Here is a 23459-nt window from a genome sequence, read left to right as displayed (position 1 = left end):
ATCGAGCAAGAAATAAACTATTTGTCTAATTCCAAGAACATTATTGAAGATCAAACGATATAGTTAATTACCAGTTTTATTTCTTTCTCTATTGTATCACAACGATAAGCATATTGTTGTGGCTTTACACATAACATACTATCAACACCAGTTGAATAACACTGTCAATTTGCTTCATTGTTATGACAATCAGGAAGCCTCCACAAGAATGAGCTTTCTACCAACTGAGGTTGAATATGAAATGATGAAACAAAAATCTAGAACACAATAAAACATGAAAGCCTTTAAATATTTATAGCTCAAGAAAGATAAAAAATTTATATCAAGCAACATAACTGAGATAATTGTTTCAAAATCATCAATCAAAATGGAAATAAAATAACACATATCAAGTGGCATGTTATGCCTTCAGTTAATTAAGTTTTTCATTTTTTTTAACATTCATTTTTGATACAAGAATTTGACAAGAGATAAAGTGTTGAAACAAAGTACAACTACAATGATGGACTCAATCACTTGGCCATCAGTAGTTGCTTGGTATGGAATTGCTGATAGATTTTCCACTACTAACATTCCATGGCATGTTGTAGAGAAGGTATAAGCCTTTCATCCAATAATTCCTAGTCAAATATCTCACTTGTCTACACAGAAATTCAATTTAAACAATTATAATGAAGAAAATAAAGATATCACAATTCACACAACTCAACCAATTATGAGCAAAGTATATACAAATTAACATAACTGTATACTCAGAAACACATTTGCTTGTGAAGATATATCTTACCAATTTTAAGTTCATCAAAGCGTTTGTTGAATCTTTTCCATACCATTAAGCCTCATACTCTTCTCATTATCTTTACCATTGGAAGGAAAGACTCACAAGTTTGTTACCTTCTCCTTTTGCATTGAGGCTCCAAAACCCATTGCCCTGGCAACCATCAATGACAACAAACCAATTCCAGCACTACACAATACCATAATCAAAATCACATAATAAAAATATTCAAATCACAAAATGAAAAAAAAATTAAGTGGCAAGTAATTACCCAACATCAAGGTAATGGCAATGTGCTGTTATAATCTTGTTAATGACCTCAGTGTAAGCTTGATTTCTAATATTAAAGCAACTACAAAAAAGTTCTTTTCCAATCAATAATTTCCACTTTTAGCATCAAATGACAACTAGATTCATTGATTATAAATATTATTTCAGTCATACTTGATAACATTGATCATTGATGACATGATGAAATACTTTCTATGAACACACAAATTTATTAAAGAAGCACTGAGACACTTGATAATTGTATATGTAAAGAAAAACACATATTAGACATGAATACTCTAGTTTCTCTAAGTAAACAAGAAGCACTGAGACATTTGATAATTGTATATTTAAAGAAAAAAATATTTAAGATTTTCAATTGAACAACACAAAAGATACATAAAGAGAGAAATATTTTAAGCACACAAAATAAAGTAAACAAGAAAGAATAAAAAATGAGAATAAACAAAAAGTAAAAGGATATATAATTTTGAGAGTATCACAATACCAATATGATTTTTGAGTAAGACTTTTAATTGATTTTAACATGAATGAGTTCATGGCACTTAGTATAGGCATATCAATTTCCTACAGTCGTAACTATTATATGAAAAGAAATATAAATCAAATTCACGCATTAAGAGAAACATACATGTGTGTTTATCTTTGCCATATTCAATCACCATGCTTATCCATTACCACATTCTCCAAATATGGCAAAGTCCTTGGGCACCTTATCAACCATACATGGCGGATTGGATTGAGTCGCCGTTCGACTAAGGGACGAGTGTGGGAAGAGTTGTTGTTCACCTAAGATATGCGCCCACAGAAGACGGTAGGCTGGTTCGAAATCGTTGATCGTCCACAAGAGGAACGAAGGTGGCGGAGGTGGCCGAAATCATCGACCGTCATCCCACAGAAAACGTCAGTAGTTGTTATCTGGAGGAGTCATTGAATTAATTTTTTTCATTACCCTAAGGGCCCGTTTGGTACGCAGGATTGGACTGGATTGGACTGAAAAGGATTGGACTAGACTGGACAAGATTGGATTATGCTGAAAGTAATCCTGTGTTTGGTTTAAGAATGGACTGGACTATTTTATTTATTTCCTTTTAGAAAAAAAAACTTAAATTAAATAAAAACATATAATAATAAATTAAAATTAAAATATATAATAACAAATAAATATAAATAAATAATTCGTAGCAAAAAAAAATAATATATATATAATTAATAATATATCATAAATATATAATAAAATATTTTGTCATATTTTTTATTTAATAAATAATTAAAATAGTAAAATAAAAATACTTGAATAATATAAAATTGTTTATCTTAAACACTAATTTAATCACTAATTTAGTATAAATATTAATTTTTTAAAATATTTATATAAATTTTTTAGTAATTTAAAAATAATATATAATTTTATTATCATATTTTTTTTTCTTAGAATCAATTTAAGTAACTATTATTTAATTACTAATATTCTAAATTTTAAAAACTTATGTATAATAATTCAAAATTATACATTTTCACTAATTTTAATGAATAAGTTTTTGATAAAAAAATGTATAAATAAATGTGTGATAATTATTTCCTTTAAATTCTAATTAAATTTAAAATATATTAATAAAATTTAAATTAAAAAAATGATAAAAAAAAAAAATCTCACCTGCATGGGATTATTTATCCCACCCTGCTGGATGGGATAAATAATACCAGACAAATGAGGTTAACTGGATTAGTTATCCAGACTTCTAACATGCCCAAACATTGGATTTGACAAATTAGCCTGTCTAATCCAATCCAGTCCTGCGTACCAAACGGGCCCTAAGGGTATAGTGGGAACATGACATGTAAAAGTGGTTATATAGGAAAAAAGGGTAAAAATTAAAATCGGTAAAAGAAAGAGGTATAGACTGCAATTTTATCTAAAAACATTTATTTTACATTTTTACAGACTTATTTTTTTTATTTACATTTTTACTATTTTTTCTTTTTTACAAATTTTCACTTAGAAAAATATTGCTTTCACATTGTTTTCTTGTTATTTAATAACAACATCAAAACAATATTATTTTGAAACAACAAAAAAATAACATCATAATGTTATAAAAATGAACATGTTATTTTCCCATAACAACAACTTAAAAGCAATATTTTTTTTTTTAAAAACACACTTTTTGTAAAAAGAAAAATCAGTAGAAAAAAATTGGTATTTTTTTTTTCATATTTCATTTTTTTAATATTTATCAAATAATTTTTCTTGTAACATCAACGTTAAAATAATATATTTTTTTTTAAAACAACGCACTATTTTTGTAAAAAGAGAAACCCATTAAAAAAAAACACATATTAGTAAAAAGGATAATTACACAAGACACTATTTTTATAAAAAAAATTTATATTTTTATGTTTATAGAATTTTTTTTTATATTTTTACGGTTTTCCATAGAAACAACACGAAAACAATAAAAGAACTACATACAAGTAACATGAAATAACATCAAAACAACAACAAAAAATAACATACAGATAACAAAACTCAACAACAAATTAACAAGAGTACAACATAAGAAGACCGTATTTTTTATAAATAAAATCGTAAAAATATTTAAAATTCCGTAAAATCGTATTTTTGTAATTTTTTTTTATTATTTTTGTATATTTGTTAAATAATTCCTTAATAAAAATGGTAATTATTTTTTTTTATATTTCATTTATTTATTATTATTATTATTTTTTTGTGCATATTTAGGATTTTTTAAGAACGGTGCATGAAAGCCCATCTAATAATGGTAATACAATATGAAAATTGTTATAAATATTATTAATTATGTGGATGTCCAAATCTTTTATTTATTGTCATTAATTGTAATCAACATTCCTCTTTTCCTTAGTTTCCCTTTTTCTTAGTTTCTTAATATCTCACTCTTGTATTTGTATAAATAGGGGTTCACCCCATTGGAATAAACAACTCAAAAATTCTCATTCACTTTCTCTTTCTCTCTTCATCTTCTTCTTCTTTCTTCTCATCTACTTTATATTATATTATATTATATTATTTTATATTATTTTATAACACGTTATCAGCACGAGTCTCTGCCCAAGCTTCAAGCATGAGTCTATGCTATGTCCCAATGTAAGTATTTTGTTAAAGTTCTTGAATTGTTTCAAAGTCATGTACACTAAATATATATTTATATATATACTTATCTGACTGAAACAATTTCAAGAATCCTTTGTTTTCTTTTTCTTTTTATCTATATATCCATATATTATATATGTATGTATATGTTTTTATATATTTATTATTAATTTCATATATATATATATATATTATGTTCTTATCATTCATAATATTTACAATATATGTGCGCCTATGATATGATAGAGAAAATCTATATAAATTATACATATATCCAAAAGATTATGTATTATCGATAAAATATTGCATATATCCTAAAGATTATGCATCATCGATAAAATATTGCATATATCCTAAAGATTATGCATCATCGATAAAATATTGCATATATCCTAAAGATTATGCATCATCGATAAAATATTGCATATATCCTAAAGATTATGCATCATCGATAAAATATTGCATATATCCTGAAGATTATGCATCATCGATAAAAAAAATTGTATATATCCCGAAGATTATACATCCTCGATAAAATATTGCATATATCCTGATGATTATGCGTCCTCAATAAAATCTTGCATATATCCTGAAGATTATGCAAACGTAATATTCATTATATAATTGATGGATATATAATGAAAGAGATGAATACATATTTATATATATGTTCTTGTATTCTTTGAGGACAATGAAAAGTAATCTAATATCGATATAGATTTTGACAAACATTTCCTGAAGTAAATGTTTTATATTTGTCAAAAAAAAAATGATTGTATTTATGTGAATACAACTAAAGAATCATTAAAAATGATTATTATTGATGCAATTTTATAGTGGGTTTTGAATACCTAAAAAGAATATTAAGAAAATTGCATTGAAACATCAAAGTATAAGAATAACAGTGAGCATGACTAATGTTATTTAAATACATGAGACATGTATTTATTGTTCATCATTCCCTGCAGAGAATGATACGAATTGAAGTCAACTACTTTTAAAGATTCTTTGTATTAGTCATGTTATTATACACTGTTATTGCTTGCAATGTTGAAAATTATTGCATGTGACATATATTAAAGATCAAATTTTGCATACATCTTGGAGATTATGCAAAAATTGTATTCATATATTCTTTGAAATATTGTTAAAGAAATTGCTGAGTAATTTCTTTTTATATATGAACAAGTAATAAATTTTTAAGAAATTTATAATAATGTTCTACTTGTTCAACGTCATTCCCCGAAGTGAATGTAATGATTTTAAATAATCAATGGCATTGTTTGCTACTCAAATATTTCCAGAAGAAATTGGAAATAAAGATGAGATACCACACACAATCAAAGTGCATGAAATCTATATATCATGTGTGGAATTGAATAATAGTGGTCGCGTACCTGTAGTACGGACACACTTATAGTCAAGATAAAAGTATACTTGATTATTTAATAGAATGTGAATTGTACAAACTTATTGTACATTTAGAATATTTAAATATCATTACCTAAAGAGAATGAATAGACATGAAATTCTATTTCAAAGAATATAGATTTCACATATATTGGTAATGCCAGAAGCAAATTAATATATACATATTTTATTATTTCTTGAAATCAATAGTTTCAAACTATTGTTAGTACAGGATATGTATATATATAGTTACTATATAATTCAGTTTGCATATTCCCAAAAGTGGATATATAATTTACTAATGTTTGTTAGTGATCCAATATAATCAAAGTGATAAAGAATCACAAAATGATTATTTGAAAAGCTTCCTGAAGAAGTACTCTTACATACAATTGCTACTTTGAGTAGTAAAATATCTTGGTATGTCCCTAGATGTATAACTTTTATCTAGTTATGAAAGTAATAAGAGATGACTTATTATATGTACTGGTTGTACATTTAAATATATAATATATCAAGTCATGATAATTAGACTGATGAATAGTCTATTAATAAATTAGACGACTTGTTAAAAAGATACCAGGAAACATGAATGATATATTATGGTTATATCTATTTGACCATTATAACAACATGATGAAGTTGTCATATACATTTTACATTATACACATCATTGAATTGATGATAGTGATTCCTGAAGAAATATAAAGTTTGATAAACATAATAGTGACTCCTGAAGAGTGTATATGTTTCGGAGAATAATATAATTATATTATTCGTGTATATAAAAATGAAACTTGTAATGATTATGTTGTAATGAATTTACATTACATTTTGAAAGTTTCATTGAAATACAAATTATAGTGAACCTGAAGTTCATGAATTGAATTATTTTGACATGATCAATCATATGCAATAAATTGTCAAAGAATTTGACTAAATTTTGTTGAAGAACCAAAAGATTCTTCTCATTGTTATTTATAAGGCTCAAAAGAAGAATGTGCATATATTTGCACATAGAAAATATTTAAATTATATTTTCTTAACAATCTTGAGCCATTGTTAGATTTTTATTGCATAGTTTCTTATCGATGTGATAAGATTATATAATCATGCATTTACAAAATGTGTAAATTTATGTATTTCTAATTATATACGTATGACTCATTCTTATAAATGAATTAAGTTCATAATGATTGAACTTGAAACTGAAGTTTATTGAACCTGAAGTTCAATGTCATATAGTATATATGAGTTTAAACAAATATTGATTCATTGTGATATACTGAAATCCCTACAGGTATATTAATATTATTAGATATCACAATTTTTAAAAATTCTCTCGATCAGGGGGAGAGAAGCAGTTGGGATGATGATAATTTTTGAAAAATGATCCTTGCACAAAGTATATAAGAACAATATAGTTCAAAATGATATATACCAACTGCAAATCAATATTATTCAAAGTTGAGATAGAATGAGTTGAAAACGCCTGAAGCGTAAATGAACAATGTAGAAATTATTAATAAATGTTCATTTGATTTGCCCTGAAGTTGTTAAATCTAGAGGTACTCATGGAGATACCTTAATGTTATAAAGTATTAAAATGATAACCGTGATGAAACGGTACTCGAAAAGACTCCCAAGAGAAGTTAGACATAACACATTTGATCATAATTGAATCCCTGAAGTGATTCTATATAGGTACCTATAAATGATAAACATATTTGAAAAATATGTAATTTAAAGAGATCTCTATAAATTATGTCAATATGGGAGGAAATTATCATTTATTGAAATTTTTGTCGGCAATAAATATTGAATGTTTGCATATGCAATAAACTAACATGAGATAGCAAGGATCATGGTATTAGATTTGTCGAGAATCATCGACATACATTTTGATTTTTGGCCAAAATATTATGACGCAATCCAGGCAAATTTACTCACATAAAGTGAAGTAAGACTTGTAGGGTGTGCAAATAAATATTTCTAATGAGAAATTTGCATATATGTATTTGTACATAATGAATTGTTGTACAAAGTTTGCATAGACATGAGATTGATTGAAGTAAGGCTTAAATATTGAGAAAATATAATCATTATTTGATTATAGCCTGGAATATATTTTACGAGGATTTATAAGCGTCACATAAATGTTGCAACAAAAGATTATTTATTTGGAGCTCCTAATATAGTGAGAATTTGAAATAAGCCTTATCTAAAAATTCTACAAGAATTTAATACGTGTCTTAAGTGATATAAATTCAAAGTCGCGCGCACTATATGACAAAGATCTTTGTATGAAATAAAGACATGTAAGTAAATTATTATTTGAAAAATACCTATGGTTGTCTATGCAATATAAATACGTAAAGTATACGTTGTGATAGACTCTTGAAGAGTTTTTGATTAATTGAAGAACAAACTTTTATTTCTTTTGTATTTCGAGAAATATTAATGTATAAAGTTTGTTCATTAGTATTGAAGTCCTGAAGTACTTCATATGTATCAAGAATTATAAATATATGATCATTTGATATGGAAATTAAGATCATAAAACAAGATGGAATAAATATATGGTCTTGGAGTACCATCATTGTCACAAATGAAAATTTGTAGTACCATTAATGTGTTATGTTCATATCTAATTGAAATTTTAAATTTTCGTATGAACAAAGTTGTGTACACACATGAATGATACAATTAGTTGGATAAAGACTAATGTTCCACAAACCCCTCATCTATAATTTAGAAGTCCATGCATACTCTGGAAGAGTTATAGAAAATATATGATCAAAGATTATATATGGTGATATTTTAAAAGTGATAACAATAATCTTATGAGATATATTATCATCAAAAGAATTATGGATCATATGTGCATGAGGGGGAGACATATTCATGTTGCACTCTTTTTCCCTTAGTTCAGGTTTTGTCCCAATGGGTTTTCCTGGCAAGGTTTTTAACGAGGCAACTTGCAAATAGTTATGAATATGAAATATATATTGTACTCTTTTTCCTTAGCTCAGATTTTGTCCCACTGGGTTTTTCTGGCAAGGTTTTTAACGAGGCAACTATAAATCATGTTAACATACTTGCATTTTATGAAGCAAGTAGAGAATGTGTGTGAGTGAGATCATTGACATAGCATATTCGGGAAACATATGGATTGCACTCAATAAAGAAGTATCAACCCAAGCAATTCTCTATGGATAATACTGCTTGCATCGTTCAACTAAAAGGAGGTACATTGAAGGAGATAGAGTTAGAACACATTTCACGAAATTCTTCTTTATACGCTTCAAGAAAATGCATATTGGTGTTCAACATATTCAATCAAGTGTCAATCTTACAAACTTATTCACAAAGTTATTACCAACATCAACATTTGAGAAGACGGCAGACAAGATCGAAATTCGTCGATTAGAAGATCTCCACAAATGCCTAAATGAGGGGAGGGAGTTAGTTTACACTATACTCTTTTTCCTTTGACCAAGTTTTCAGCAAGATTTTTAATAAGGCAGCTATTATGGACATCCAAGGGGGAGTGTTATAAATATTATTAATTATGTGGATGTCCAAATCTTTTATTTATTGTCATTAATTGTAATCAACATTCCTCTTTTCCTTAGTTTCCCTTTTTCTTAGTTTCTTAATATCTCACTCTTGTATTTGTATAAATAGGGGTTCACCCCATTGGAATAAACAACTCAGAAATTCTCATTCACTTTCTCTTTCTCTCTTCATCTTCTTCTTCTTTCTTCTCATCTACTTTATATTATATTATATTATTTTATATTATTTTATAACAAAAATTGAATAGTTAGATTAAATAATATATTACATTTACTTTTAAGTTTGAATTATTAGATGGTTGAAATTAATTTTAAAAATTTGTTAAAAAATAATTAACATATTATTTATATTATGATACTAACATGATTTTATTTATTTTTATAAAATAAAAAAAATTATAAATTTTAATTTTTGAAAAGATTTTATTAAATATATTAATTAAAAATTAATTATTTTAAATATATAAATAATATAAATCTAAAAATAAAAATTTACCTATCAGGAACATGTTATATAGCAAATTATTAAAAAAAAAAAGCATCATAATTATATTTTTACCCTAATCAAATACTCACTCATACAATAATATTATATATATAAAATAACATTATTTTTTTTTTTTAAAAAAAAATAACTATCCGAAGCTGCTAAACAAGTGAAGAAACTACTTTGTAGAAAAATAAATTTAAGAGTAGGCCATTTTTAAAAAAGTAATCACATTTATTAAAAAAAAACGGCCTTCATATGTATTTTATTATACTAAATTGTTTTAAGAGTGAAAATAAATTTTAAAATTTAGGAGTGATTAGTTTTAAAATTGAATGGGAGATCATTTTTTTTCTTTGTAAACAAAGTATAATAGTATTAAATTCCTCTTAAATTATTAGGTACTAGTACGATGGTGCCTGTATCTTAAGAAATTATTTTAGCTTTGACGATCATCCTCTGTTAATATTTGTCTATATATTTATAAATTGGGGAATTAGAGAAAACGATTAAGAACATTTTTTAACATACTATGCAACAACAATGATTAGTTTTCCGTAATTTTAACTCCTAAAGTTTGGGACTAAAACCGTGATTATAATAATGCAATTGTATATACTATCACTTACCTGCAAAGCTGCAACTGTTGATAATAAATCTTTGCAATGACCAAGCAGAGCACGCTCCTTTGCTGTTACTGTTGAAACTTCGCGCACCAAGGAATTCACTTCGCCATCCTATCAACCAGAAAATTTGAAACAAATCCATCATATTTTCTACTAAAACTGCAGAATTTCCGGGTCTTTAAAATTGCTAACCAATCAAAGGAATAGAAAATACCTATACCATTCCAATGGCAACTCAAAAAAAAAAAGTTACTATTGAATTTTGATAATGATATTTTAGGTAACTACAAGTAGGAAGATACAAACATGACATGAGCTAAAGCAACTATACAGAAAAAACCACCTTTGAGGTTAATAAGCATATTGAGGATGCCATGGCTTGCATCACATCAACTGCTGAGCAAATAGCGTCCTTCACATTTTGTACATCGGCCTGCAGCAAGCGATAATGAAAGCTTTAACTATGTCAAACTTCTGGGCAAATGAACTGATGATAAAAACGGGGTGTAGCAGGGTGACAATGAGAAACAATTCAAGGAAAAGTCTGTCACATATACCCTTGCCCCTGCAACAACTAGAAGACGGAGAGTGCTAGCCTTCAAAGCTTCAAAGGCCCCAGACAATGAACAAGTATAGTCCCAATCTAGAACCGACCACTCTTCCAAATATACCATCTGCAATAATCCTTTACAAAGACAAACAATTAAGACTTTTATTTCATAATGTAAATATGCAATAGTGTTGGGTGCAAAAAGAAACACATGCAAGCTATTAATACCATCCATGAAAATTGCAGATTAAAAAGTAATCTCTCAAAGGTAAACAAAGTATAATAGTATTAAATTCCTCTTAAATTATTAGGTACTAGTACGATGGTGCCTGTATCTTAAGAAATTATTTTAGCTTTGACGATCATCCTCTGCTAATATTTGTCTATATATTTATAAATTGGGGAATTAGAGAAAACGATTAAGAACATTTTTTAACATACTATGCTACAACAATGATTAGTTTTCCGTAATTTTAACTCCCAAAGTTTGGGACTAAAACCGTGATTATAATAATGCAATTGTATATACTATCACTTACCTGCAAAGCTGCAACTGTTGATAATAAATCTTTGCAATGACCAAGCAGAGCACGCTCCTTTGCTGTTACTGTTGAAACTTCGCCCACCAAGGAATTCACTTCGCCATCCTATCAACCAGAAAATTTGAAACAAATCCATCATATTTTCTACTAAAACTGCAGAATTTCCGGGTCTTTTAAATTGCTAACCAATCAAAGGAATAGAAAATACCTATACCATTCCAATGGCAACTCAAAAAAAAAGTTACTATTGAATTTTGATAATGATATTTTAGGTAACTACAAGTAGGAAGACACAAACATGACATGAGCTAAAGCAACTATACAGAAAAAACCACCTTTGAGGTTAATAAGCATATTGAGGATGCCATGGCTTGCATCACATCAACTGCTGAGCAAATAGCGTCCTTCACATTTTGTACATCGGCTTGCAGCAAGCGATAATGAAAGCTTTAACTATGTCAAACTTCTGGGCAAATGAACTGATGATAAAAACGGGGTGTAGCAGGGTGACAATGAGAAACAATTCAAGAAAAAGTCTGTCACATATACCCTTGCCCCTGCAACAACTAGAAGACGGAGAGTGCTAGCCTTCAAAGCTTCAAAGGACCTAGACAATGAACAAGTATAGTCCCAATCTAGAACCGACCACTCTTCCAAATATACCATCTGCAATAATCTTTTACAAAGACAAACAATTAAGACTTTTATTTCATAATGTAAAGATGCAATAGTGTTGGGTGCAAAAAGAAACACATGCAAGCTATTAATACCATCCATGAAAATTGCAGATTAAAAAGTAATCTCTCAAAGGTAAACAAAGTATAATAATATTAAATTCCTCTTAAATTATTAGGTACTAGTACGATGGTGCCTGTATCTTAAGAAATTATTTTAGCTTTGACGATCATCCTCTGTTAATATTTGTCTATATATTTATAAATTGGGGAATTAGAGAAAACGATTAAGAACATTTTTTAACATACTATGCTACAACAATGATTAGTTTTCCGTAATTTTAACTCCCAAAGTTTGGGACTAAAACCGTGATTATAATAATGCAATTGTATATACTATCACTTACCTGCAAAGCTGCAACTGTTGATAATAAATCTTTGCAATGACCAAGCAGAGCACGCTCCTTTGCTGTTACTGTTGAAACTTCGCCCACCAAGGAATTCACTTCGCCATCCTATCAACCAGAAAATTTGAAACAAATCCATCATATTTTCTACTAAAACTGCAGAATTTTCGGGTCTTTAAAATTGCTAACCAATCAAAGGAATAGAAAATACCTATACCATTCCAATGGCAACTCAAAAAAAAAAAGTTACTATTGAATTTTGATAATGATATTTTAGGTAACTACAAGTAGGAAGATACAAACATGACATGAGCTAAAGCAACTATACAGAAAAGACCACCTTTGAGGTTAATAAGCATATTGAGGATGCCATGGCTTGCATCACATCAACTGCTGAGCAAATAGCGTCCTTCACATTTTGTACATCGGCCTGCAGCAAGCGATAATGAAAGCTTTAACTATGTCAAACTTCTGGGCAAATGAACTGATGATAAAAACGGGGTGTAGCAGGGTGACAATGAGAAACAATTCAAGGAAAAGTCTGTCACATATACCCTTGCCCCTGCAACAACTAGAAGACGGAGAGTGCTAGCCTTCAAAGCTTCAAAGGCCCCAGACAATGAACAAGTATAGTCCCAATCTAGAACCGACCACTCTTCCAAATATACCATCTGCAATAATCCTTTACAAAGACAAACAATTAAGACTTTTATTTCATAATGTAAAGATGCAATAGTGTTGGGTGCAAAAAGAAACACATGCAAGCTATTAATACCATCCATGAAAATTGCAGATTAAAAAGTAATCTCTCAAAGGTAAACAAAGTATAATAGTATTAACCTCTTAAATTATTAGGTACTAGTACGATGGTGCCTGTATCTTAAGAAATTATTTTAGCTTTGACGATCATCCTCTGCTAATATTTGTCTATATATTTATAAATTGGGGAATTAGAGAAAACGATTAAGAACATTTTTTAACATACTATGCTACAACAATGATTAGTTTTCCGTAATTTTAACTCCCAAAGTTTGGGACTAAAACCGTGATTATAATAATGCAATTGTATATACTATCACTTACCTGCAAAGCTGCAACTGTTGATGTTGGGAATTATTTTACCAGGATCTTAGATCTACTCACAAGTATGTTTATTAACATCCTAAATATGAACTTTCTAAAACGATAAAATAAACACATATAAAGTTAAGAAAACCTTACATTGATGCAGCGGAATAAATGTCTCCTTCCACTCAGATCTCTAACCCTTGATTCCTTTCTGTAGCAGAGTATAATCAAGATCTGAGCCCGAATCTCCTTCTTCTTCAAGCTTTGATCCTTCACAGTCTTCCAATCTATGATTGAGTTACTGCTTGCTGTGTGTGGGCACTTACTCTTTCACTAGGGTCACAAAAAAGATGAAGGAAAAGAGGGAGAGAGGTTTCGGCCAAGGTAGAGAGTGAGGGAAGGCTCAGTTTTTCTGAAGAGAGAAATTTCTGTCAGAAAGCTAATGAAAGCATGTGTTGTGAGTGAGCCATCACTTTCTATTTATAGGCAACTTACTAGGTTTAGGTTAGGATTTATTTGGCATTAAAATAATGAAAATATTAATTTGAAAAAGCCTCTTAAGTGGCCGGCCATATGGTGTTAATGGGCCTCACTTAATTTTGCAATTTTATCAAATTTTATCTCTATTTTCTCAAAAATGCCAATTTTCCAATTCTAACCTTTAAAATGCCAAAACTAATTATTTAATAATTAAAATACATTATTAAATAATATTGTCATTTAATTTAATTATTAATTAGACATATAAAGTCTATTAATAAATAAATAAACCTAGAAAACTCTTTTCCTTACAATTTCACCCCTGAATAGTGAAAATTCATAAAATCAGACATAGTCTAACTTTAGAATTATAATTGATCAATCACGAATCAATTAATGAGTCTTATAAGCAGAATGTTCTCAACTAGAATGGGGACCATGGATCTATATGCTGAGCTTCCAATAAGTGAACCAAATTTACCAAGTAAATTCCTACTTATTAATTCTTCGTTGAATCCACTCTTAGAACTTAGAATTGCACTCTCAGACTTATATAGAGCATATTGTATGTTTCACGATACCAATATACTATCTCATTTAACCATTGTTATAATCTTATTGTGATTTAAAGATCCTCTATATAGATGATTTACATCGAGATGGGATTTCTTTACCGTTCTCACCCCTCAATGTATTTTGCCCCTTAAAACACTTAGCTACCTGTAAATGGTGTTTAGTGATCTAATAATTAGTCAGTTAAACAAGAGCTCATCCATTTACTTCTATTTGCTAAGCTCGAAGGGAATCATCACTTAACTTCTATACACCAGTAGAAGCTATAGATTCCATATTTATGTTCAGCACTCCCACTCAATCATACTATCATGTTCCCAAAATATACGTATCACCCTGACCCAAAAGTAGGCTTAACTAATAAATCAAAGAACATGAATAGCACTCCTGAGTTGAGCCCAAGCATATCAGGATTTAGATTCTTTTCAATCTTAAGATCAACTACTGATATTGACTTGGAAAGATATGTATAACGGTAAGTTTGTAATATCTTAACTTAGTTGCAATATCGGTCCAGTCCAATGTATACTCCATACATTCGAAACTAGTATACTTTGCTAATGTCCTGGAAAGAACATAACACTTACTCCAAGTGTAAGTACACATCATCGCTGATTATCACATTAGTGTAAATCCAATAACACTGATGAAACAGGGACCAAAACTTTTGATTCATATGATCACAAACACATTCCACTGTGTTGACGATACTGTAATTGTGAATAAACATATGATCTGGATTTAACTGATCTTGTGTGTATGAATGTAATAAACATATTAAACATATTAAACCATTAGCATGTAAAATTCATGCAAACATCAATCACTTCAAATTTCTTATATTGATAACTAATCAGATTGTAAAGAGTTTTATTTAGGGCATAAAACCTAACAAACTCCCACTTGCACTAATATAAAACAAACTGCGCAAATAGGTCAATCTGATGTCTTGATCTTCAGATCAAGTGTAGTATATTTGAATCCACCCAAACTTCTGGAAACAAGTTCATAAATACTCTTATGAAACATCCTTTACTATATGCTTTACTCATCAAGGGATACTGAAATCTTTACTGTTTTAAAAGTACATCTGAATTAACAGAGGACATATCTCTCATATTTTAAAATATGTAATTGAGATAATACAGTGTAGACTTTTCTTCAGTGATATAACTTTCTGGTATTTTCGAATAGACCAAGTTATAGTTCTTCTCTGGTAGAGCTTGAATTATTATACAATAATTCCTCCACCCCCAAAGTAAGCACCATCTTAAGAATTTCGAAATTAGATGGTGTGATACAAAGACAACTGATACACAGTTCCTTAATATCTGACATATAGATCACTTTCATAAATCCTTCTTGAATATCTTCTAATGTTCCCTATTTGATTACATCTCAGATAGCTCCCACTCAATAGCAGATGTCTGGTTAAATAATACTTTTAACCTCTGATTGTTTGGAGAGTTACCTAGTTGTGACTTTTATATTAGTCTGAAACTTTAAGTTAAGACTAAGTCATCAACATGGCAGACTAGTATTTGAAGTGAAAAATACATGCCAGAGATAAAGTAATCAAAATTAAGATACCATCAAATTTTATGAGGATTAAGAATTCTATGTTCAAGTCATTTGAATGGACTGAGCTAGAGTTCTTTATCTTATTCTCATAATTCTGATAAGCTATACCTATCCATGTGAATGGTTAGATTTGCTTTTCAGTAGTGTTCTTAAGTACCTATCACAATTATCAACCTAATGAAGATGGGTATAGAACTTTAAAATTCTCCCACTCAATTAAGGTAGTGTGAAACTTTAACAAAGAACTTTCAAAGGTACCAAACTCTTACTTACAACAGTAAAATTGAAATGGAACATACAATCAAGATCAAGAATTTATATTGACAATAGCTGACTCATTATATTATTCTATGTTTAAACAAGATATGTGTTTCATAGGGAATTGTGGAATAGACTCCACCCCTAAGTATATAGAGATTATGATCCACCCCTAAAGGTTGTAAAGATCATGATTCTCTGTGTGATAGAGTTTTTGTGGAGTTGAATACTATCCAGAGTTCATTAGATATAAAAGATCGTTGAACTGCATAGTTTTCTTAACTTTTCTCCACCCCTATCAGATCATAAGATCCTTTTATTAAACAAATTCTTAATAATTGTATGAGAATTAACAATTATGATAAACATAGAAATAATTTCTAATGTTTATATAATATAACTCTATGAAGAGTTGTTAATATTATAGAATTTGTATCAATAATAAAAACACTTACACATACAAACATATAAATATAATGTGGTAATAATTGATGAAGATAGAATTAAATGAAGCTCAATCTCATAAATTGCAATAGGGAATTTCGAAAAAAATAAAACTTTATTAATAATAAAAAAATATTGCAATAATATGAGAGAAACAGGGATAAATATCCCTAACTAAAATTTGAAATCCAAATTGTCTTTAAACTAAAACAATTAATTCAAAAAATAAATTGAAGGGCTTCATCTTCATCTGGACGATTTCACCCTTGGTCCAGCTTGCTGATCCAACTCAATTGAGTTCAAGTAGCTTGGCCTATAAGAAGAAGAAAACAAATAAACAAAGTTAGTCCAGAATTATAAATCCAATTGGATAATAATTCACTAAAACTCTTAAAGTTTATGAAAGGAAATACCTTGTTTCTTTGCAAGAAGTTTAGGACATTGAGGTTTCCAATGGCCTTTTTCATTGCAGTGGAAACACTTTCCTTTAAGTGTAGCATCACCAGAAGGAGCAGTCTTTTTCATGACTTTTGTTCGCTTCTTGGTGTTCTTCCACTTCTTCTTCGATTTGGGCTTTGAAGCAGAGGCGACATTTGCTTCAGGTTTTATCGTCCCATTACCATTACCAGGATGAGGTTTACTCCCTTTCTTCTTGGGTCCTCCAATCAAATTTTCATAAGTTTGAAGGTCATTGACTAATTCATGAAAGTCAATTTCCTTCTTATTCATGACATAATTTGATGTGTATGGTAGAAATGCTGGAGTCAGGCTGTTCAAGATAAGACTAACTTGAGTAGCACTGTCCATTTCAGCACCATGATCCTGGGCTTCTTGGAAATAACTGGACATGAGGAGGACATGATCACGCACGTTTTGATGAGGTTCCATCCGTGCGTTAATGTACTTCTTAGTCGCGTCAAAGCGTGACTGAAGTGATGCCTTACCGAATAGCTCATTTAACTTCGTCATAACTTCAGCAGCCTTCTCAGTTTTAGAAAACCGAGTTTTGAGGGTGTCAACCATGCTAGAAAGCATAAAGTATAGAGCTTTGTCATTTGCCTTCTGCCAACGCTCATACTTTTCTTTCACAGCTTTGGATGCATTATCCCCAGGCACTTCAGGTGACGGCTCAGTTAAAACAAACAAGGCACTTTCTCCTATGAGAGCAATATTAATGTTCTCATTCCATTTATTAAAGTTAGATCCATTCAGCTTATTTTCAGTCAACAGTGATAACATGGGATTCATTTTGACAAACAGGATACTACAAAATAATAGAAATCAACAAATAGAAATTAATAATGGTTTAACACACAAAATCAATTCAGAAATTATAAGCACATAGCAAGTAGGAATGATATGAGAAAATACTTAAAAATTCAATCCTAAATAATTTCCAAGGTTTTCAACAAACTGATATCAGTGTCCCGTTTAGGCGAGAGTCAAAGCTACCATCCATTGAATAGAGTTGTCAGCTCATCTAAAATGTTAAACATTCTAGCAACCTTTTATTCGATCAAGATCAGAATCCAGCGTTGTCCCGTTTAGGCGAGAGTCAAGGCTATTCTATCTCATGAGCTTCTACCATTGTTTCGCAATTTGCAAGTCAAATATGGTCGCCACCATTAGGGTGATCTATACCATATAAAACACTTACAAACCACTTATCATGCGAGATTAAACGGTGCGAAATTGCTAATGAACGTTCCTCCATTAGGGAGGATTACTCACTAAAACAAACGCGGTGTAAAACCCACAATGGAGATCGAATATCTTAATAATAAAAAAGCTCATTGTTTAAAATGTATTTTCTTATTATTCTAATAAATAAATCTCATTAAATTCTATTTAAGAATTAAAATTCAAAAATAAGAATTTAATATAATATTTATAAAATTATACTAGATGGTGATTGAAATAAAATTAATTATTTCCATCTTAGTAATAATCTTAAATATAAATATTAAGGAAATTAATTTAAGATGAATTAAATAAATAATTAACAACTTAAAAATTTCCTTTGAGAATATATTTATTGAGTTCGAAAATTAAGTATAAAAACTATACAATTTTCGAAAATAATAAAAATAGAAAAGAAATACTTCAAGCAAAAATATCACCTATCTAGATATTCTTTTGACTAGTTAATTCAATTTCTAATAATATATATATTTTAAATTCACTTATTTTAAATTAATCAATTAAATGAAAAAATCATTGACTTGAGTTGGTCCAAGAATTAATTAAAATAAATAATTAATTTACAACTCAATCTATTTTTCAAAAAATTCGAAAATATTGCATAATTAAAATGCAAATTTCGAAATTGATTAATAAAATAAAGAAAAAATATATATATATTGAAAATTATTTAAACTTAAGTTGAAAAATTAAATTTCAACCTAAAAATTAATTTTCTATTTAATTAAGTGTCATGAAAAATCAATAAATATTTAAGTATCATGATGAAAATCAACTTAGATATTTAGATTTTTCAACTTAATTAATTGTATTAAATTCAAGAAATAAATAATTAAGTGTAGAGAAGCCTTAATTATTAATTTCTATTTAATACTAGGAAAAATATACTTAATAAAATTGTACCAAAATTAATTATTTAAATAATTAATTTCACAAAAGTATAATATTTTCCCATTTAAATATTAGAAATAATAAGTAGTCTAGAAATTACTATCTAGAAAATATCTTATTTGACTAAGTATCTTTTCAAAATTTGAAAAATATCTAATTTAAGTTATATAGAAAAAATCTAAAACTTAAATAATTCAAATCTAGATTTAATTAAATATCACAAATTAAGTTGTAACCACTTAATTTGAAGATATCTTTTAAAGTTAATATTTGAAAAGATATTAACAAAAAAATATCTAAGATATTCCATTTCAAGTTAATATTTGAAAAGATATTAACTTAAAAAATATCTTAAGAATCTTTAATAACTAATGCCTAAGATTCCTCAACTTGATTTAAAATTTAAATCAAATATTCAAATTTAAGTTAGTTAAGAAAAATCAGTTGATACAACTAATTTATAACTTAAATAGGAATATTTAATTAAATAAGCTCCAGAAAGAATCTTAGTTAGTTAAAATTCTATATTTAATTAAATACAAGAAAAATACAAATAGTTTATCTAGAAATAATATCTAAACTAAAAGTGTTTTTCTTAAAATTAACTTTAAAATATTAAAATGAAAATAAATTTTCATATATTTTAAAAGTTAATTATGTTGCTAATTCAATTTTATTAGGTCAAACTATTATAATTAACCTAGTACAGTTATTCAAATCAGGCAAATGGGCCTTCACAATTGGGGTAGTTCATGTGAGGGGGTGCTGGGTTCAGTATGTCGTACCCACTTCTATGGCACCCAACTCTCACACAAGGCCCAAAAGAGAGGAATTTAACCTTAAAATGAATAACTGTTATTAATTGAATAGGTCCAATAACTAAATGGACCTAAATAAAATCTATCATGGTGTGACATTTTATTTAGCAACAACCTATATGCATCTATATAATAAAATAAACATATAGGCTCACACAGGCACACTTTGGATGGATCCTATCATGTTGCTAGGTCATACACAGATGAAAGAAGATTGTAAAATTTACCTGTTACAAATTATTTACTTGACCAAGGGAGCCATCAGATCATTAGATCTGGCAAAAAGTAACCATGGCTATTTGCAATCAAGTAATAATAGGTTTTTAAAACTTACATACAAGCTAAAAACACATACTCCTGCAACAAGGTTAGCTGGATAGTTGGAAGTAGGATTTATTTAATTTTAAATAAATAATTTCGAAAAATAAATAATTAAATAAAATATTTTAATTAATTTCGAAAAAAAATAAAAAAAATTAATTAATTTCGAAAAAATAAAAAAATATTTAAAATTTCGAAATTATTTTAAAAAAAAATTTAAAATTAAACCTACTATTTGAAAAATTAGGTTTCAACCAACCTAAATATCATTTCAAAATTTGCTAACTACTTTTTTTTTTTAAAAATTAAATGTTATTTTAAAAATAAAAATTAAATAAAAAATAGAAAAGATAAATAAAATATCTTTTCAGATTTTTAAATTTAATTTAAATAAATAAAATAACAAAATTTAAAAGTTAGCAAAATATCTTATATCTATTTAAAATTACATGATTATAAATATCTTATTTTAAATTTAAATAAGGTCAAAATATCTAAAAAGATTTAAAAATCTTAATAGATAAGATATTTTTAAAATATCTTAAAAGATAGGATATTTTTAAATATCTTAAAAGATATTATAAATATCTTTAAAAGATATTATAAATATCTTAAAAGATAAGATATTTTTAAATATCTTAAAAGATATTATAAATATCTTAAAAGATATTTTAAATATCAAAAAAATATCTGACCTTAAATTTAAAAAAAATATAATCAAATTTAAAAATAAGATAGATTTTTAAGCAAAAAGATAAATACTAGTTCTATTCAAATTCAAATTACACTAATATCTTGAATTAAATTAAAAAAAATTAAATTAATTCAAAATGATAATTAGAATTGAATTAGGAATAGTAATAGTATATATATAAAACCATACAAAAAATTGGAAGTTAATTCCATGAAAAGGTATGAAAAATTGAAGAAAATTGAAAAAATTCGAAACTGTACGGACAGCTCGCGATCGTGTGAAACTATCAAGACAAATTTCGATTTTGTCAAATCTTCAAAAAATCATAACTAATTCAAATAAAATCCAAATTGAGTTCTGTAAAAGGCTAACTTGCTTAATTTTTTCCATACTATCCAATAAAAATAATTCCAGAACCGAAATAACAATTATTTTTCACGAAAATTTCATAATCATCAATCAATCATCAAATAACACTCAATACAACATAATACCATCCAAAGAACATACAAACAATCGTTTTAAAGTCCAAATTACATGCAAGTAAATCAATTACCATGGCTCTGAGGCCAGTTGTTGGGAATTATTTTACCAGGATCTTAGATCTACTCACAAGTATGTTTATTAACATCCTAAATATGAACTTTCTAAAACGATAAAATAAACACATATAAAGTTAAGAAAACCTTACATTGATGCAGCGGAATAAATGTCTCCTTCCACTCAGATCTCTAACCCTTGATTCCTTTTACGTAGCGAGTATAATCAAGATTCCGAGCCCGAATCTCCTTCTTCTTCAAGCTTTGATCCTTCACAGTCTTCCAATCTATGATTGAGTTACTGCTTACTGTGTGTGGGCACTTACTCTTTCACTAGGGTCACAAAAAAGATGAAGGAAAAGAGGGAGAGAGGTTTCGGCCAAGGTAGAGAGTGAGGGAAGGCTCAGTTTTTCTGAAGAGAGAAATTTCTGTCAGAAAGCTAATGAAAGCATGTGTTGTGAGTGAGCCATCACTTTCTATTTATAGGCAACTTACTAGGTTTAGGTTAGGATTTATTTGGCATTAAAATAATGAAAATATTAATTTGAAAAAGCCTCTTAAGTGGCCGGCCATATGGTGTTAATGGGCCTCACTTAATTTTGCAATTTTATCAAATTTTATCTCTATTTTCTCAAAAATGCCAATTTTCCAATTCTAACCTTTAAAATGCCAAAACTAATTATTTAATAATTAAAATACATTATTAAATAATATTGTCATTTAATTTAATTATTAATTAGACATATAAAGTCTATTAATAAATAAATAAACCTAGAAAACTCTTTTCCTTACAATTTCACTTCGAATAGTGAAAATTCATAAAATCAGACATAGTCTAACTTTAGAATTATAATTGATCAATCACGAATCAATTAATGAGTCTTATAAGCAGAATGTTCTCAACTAGAATGGGGACCATGGATCTATATGCTGAGCTTCCAATAAGTGAACCAAATTTACCAAGTAAATTCCTACTTATTAATTCTTCGTTGAATCCACTCTTAGAACTTAGAATTGCACTCTCAGACTTATATAGAGCATATTGTATGTTTCACGATACCAATATACTATCTCATTTAACCATTGTTATAATCTTATTGTGATTTAAAGATCCTCTATATAGATGATTTACATCGAGATGGGATTTCTTTACCGTTCTCACCCCTCAATGTATTTTGCCCCTTAAAACACTTAGCTACCTGTAAATGGTGTTTAGTGATCTAATAATTAGTCAGTTAAACAAGAGCTCATCCATTTACTTCTATTTGCTAAGCTCGAAGGGAATCATCACTTAACTTCTATACACCAGTAGAAGCTATAGATTCCATATTTATGTTCAGCACTCCCACTCAATCATACTATCATGTTCCCAAAATATACGTATCACCCTGACCCAAAAGTAGGCTTAACTAATAAATCAAAGAACATGAATAGCACTCCTGAGTTGAGCCCAAGCATATCAGGATTTAGATTCTTTTCAATCTTAAGATCAACTACTGATATTGACTTGGAAAGATATGTATAACGGTAAGTTTGTAATATCTTAACTTAGTTGCAATATCGGTCCAGTCCAATGTATACTCCATACATTCGAAACTAGTATACTTTGCTAATG

The 23459-nt window shown here is 28.2% G+C and overlaps 1 protein-coding gene across 3 annotated transcripts; it reads right to left on the bottom strand.

Moving 5' to 3' along the window:
- Positions 1-325: 325 nt before the first annotated feature.
- On the bottom strand, positions 326-14567 carry LOC115713576 (QWRF motif-containing protein 9). Of its 3 annotated transcripts, none has more exons than XM_061105722.1 (11): positions 13031-14567; positions 12817-12906; positions 11731-12584; positions 11393-11500; positions 10861-10988; positions 10647-10736; positions 10307-10414; positions 1701-1987; positions 1050-1130; positions 788-967; positions 326-641 (listed from the first exon to the last, which is right to left on the bottom strand). In XM_061105722.1, the coding sequence occupies exons 3-8, from the start codon at positions 11747-11749 to the stop codon at positions 1859-1861; spliced, it is 582 nt and encodes a 193-aa protein (XP_060961705.1). In that variant the 5' UTR covers positions 11750-12584; positions 12817-12906; positions 13031-14567; the 3' UTR covers positions 326-641; positions 788-967; positions 1050-1130; positions 1701-1858. The 3 variants fall into 3 exon arrangements, with proteins under 3 accessions (XP_060961705.1, XP_060961708.1, XP_060961707.1); XM_061105725.1 differs by having other exon boundaries at positions 788-931; XM_061105724.1 differs by lacking the exon at positions 1050-1130.
- Between the last annotated feature and the right edge of the window lie 8892 nt (positions 14568-23459).

Source organism: Cannabis sativa, chromosome X (assembly GCF_029168945.1).
Source record: "Cannabis sativa cultivar Pink pepper isolate KNU-18-1 chromosome X, ASM2916894v1, whole genome shotgun sequence".
NCBI classification, from domain to species: domain Eukaryota; kingdom Viridiplantae; phylum Streptophyta; class Magnoliopsida; order Rosales; family Cannabaceae; genus Cannabis; species Cannabis sativa.
The sequence above is the reverse complement of the archived record's forward strand: the minus strand, read 5'-3'. Positions and strand labels throughout refer to the sequence as shown.

Coding starts and splice junctions, on each gene's coding strand:
- LOC115713576 (XM_061105722.1), bottom strand. Junction 10,989..11,392: donor CAACAGTTGCAGCTTTGCAG/GTAAGTGATAGT, acceptor GTCTTTGTAAAG/GATTATTGCAGATGGTATAT. Junction 1,988..10,306: donor CAACAGTTGCAGCTTTGCAG/GTAAGTGATAGT, acceptor TGACTCCTCCAG/ATAACAACTACTGACGTTTT.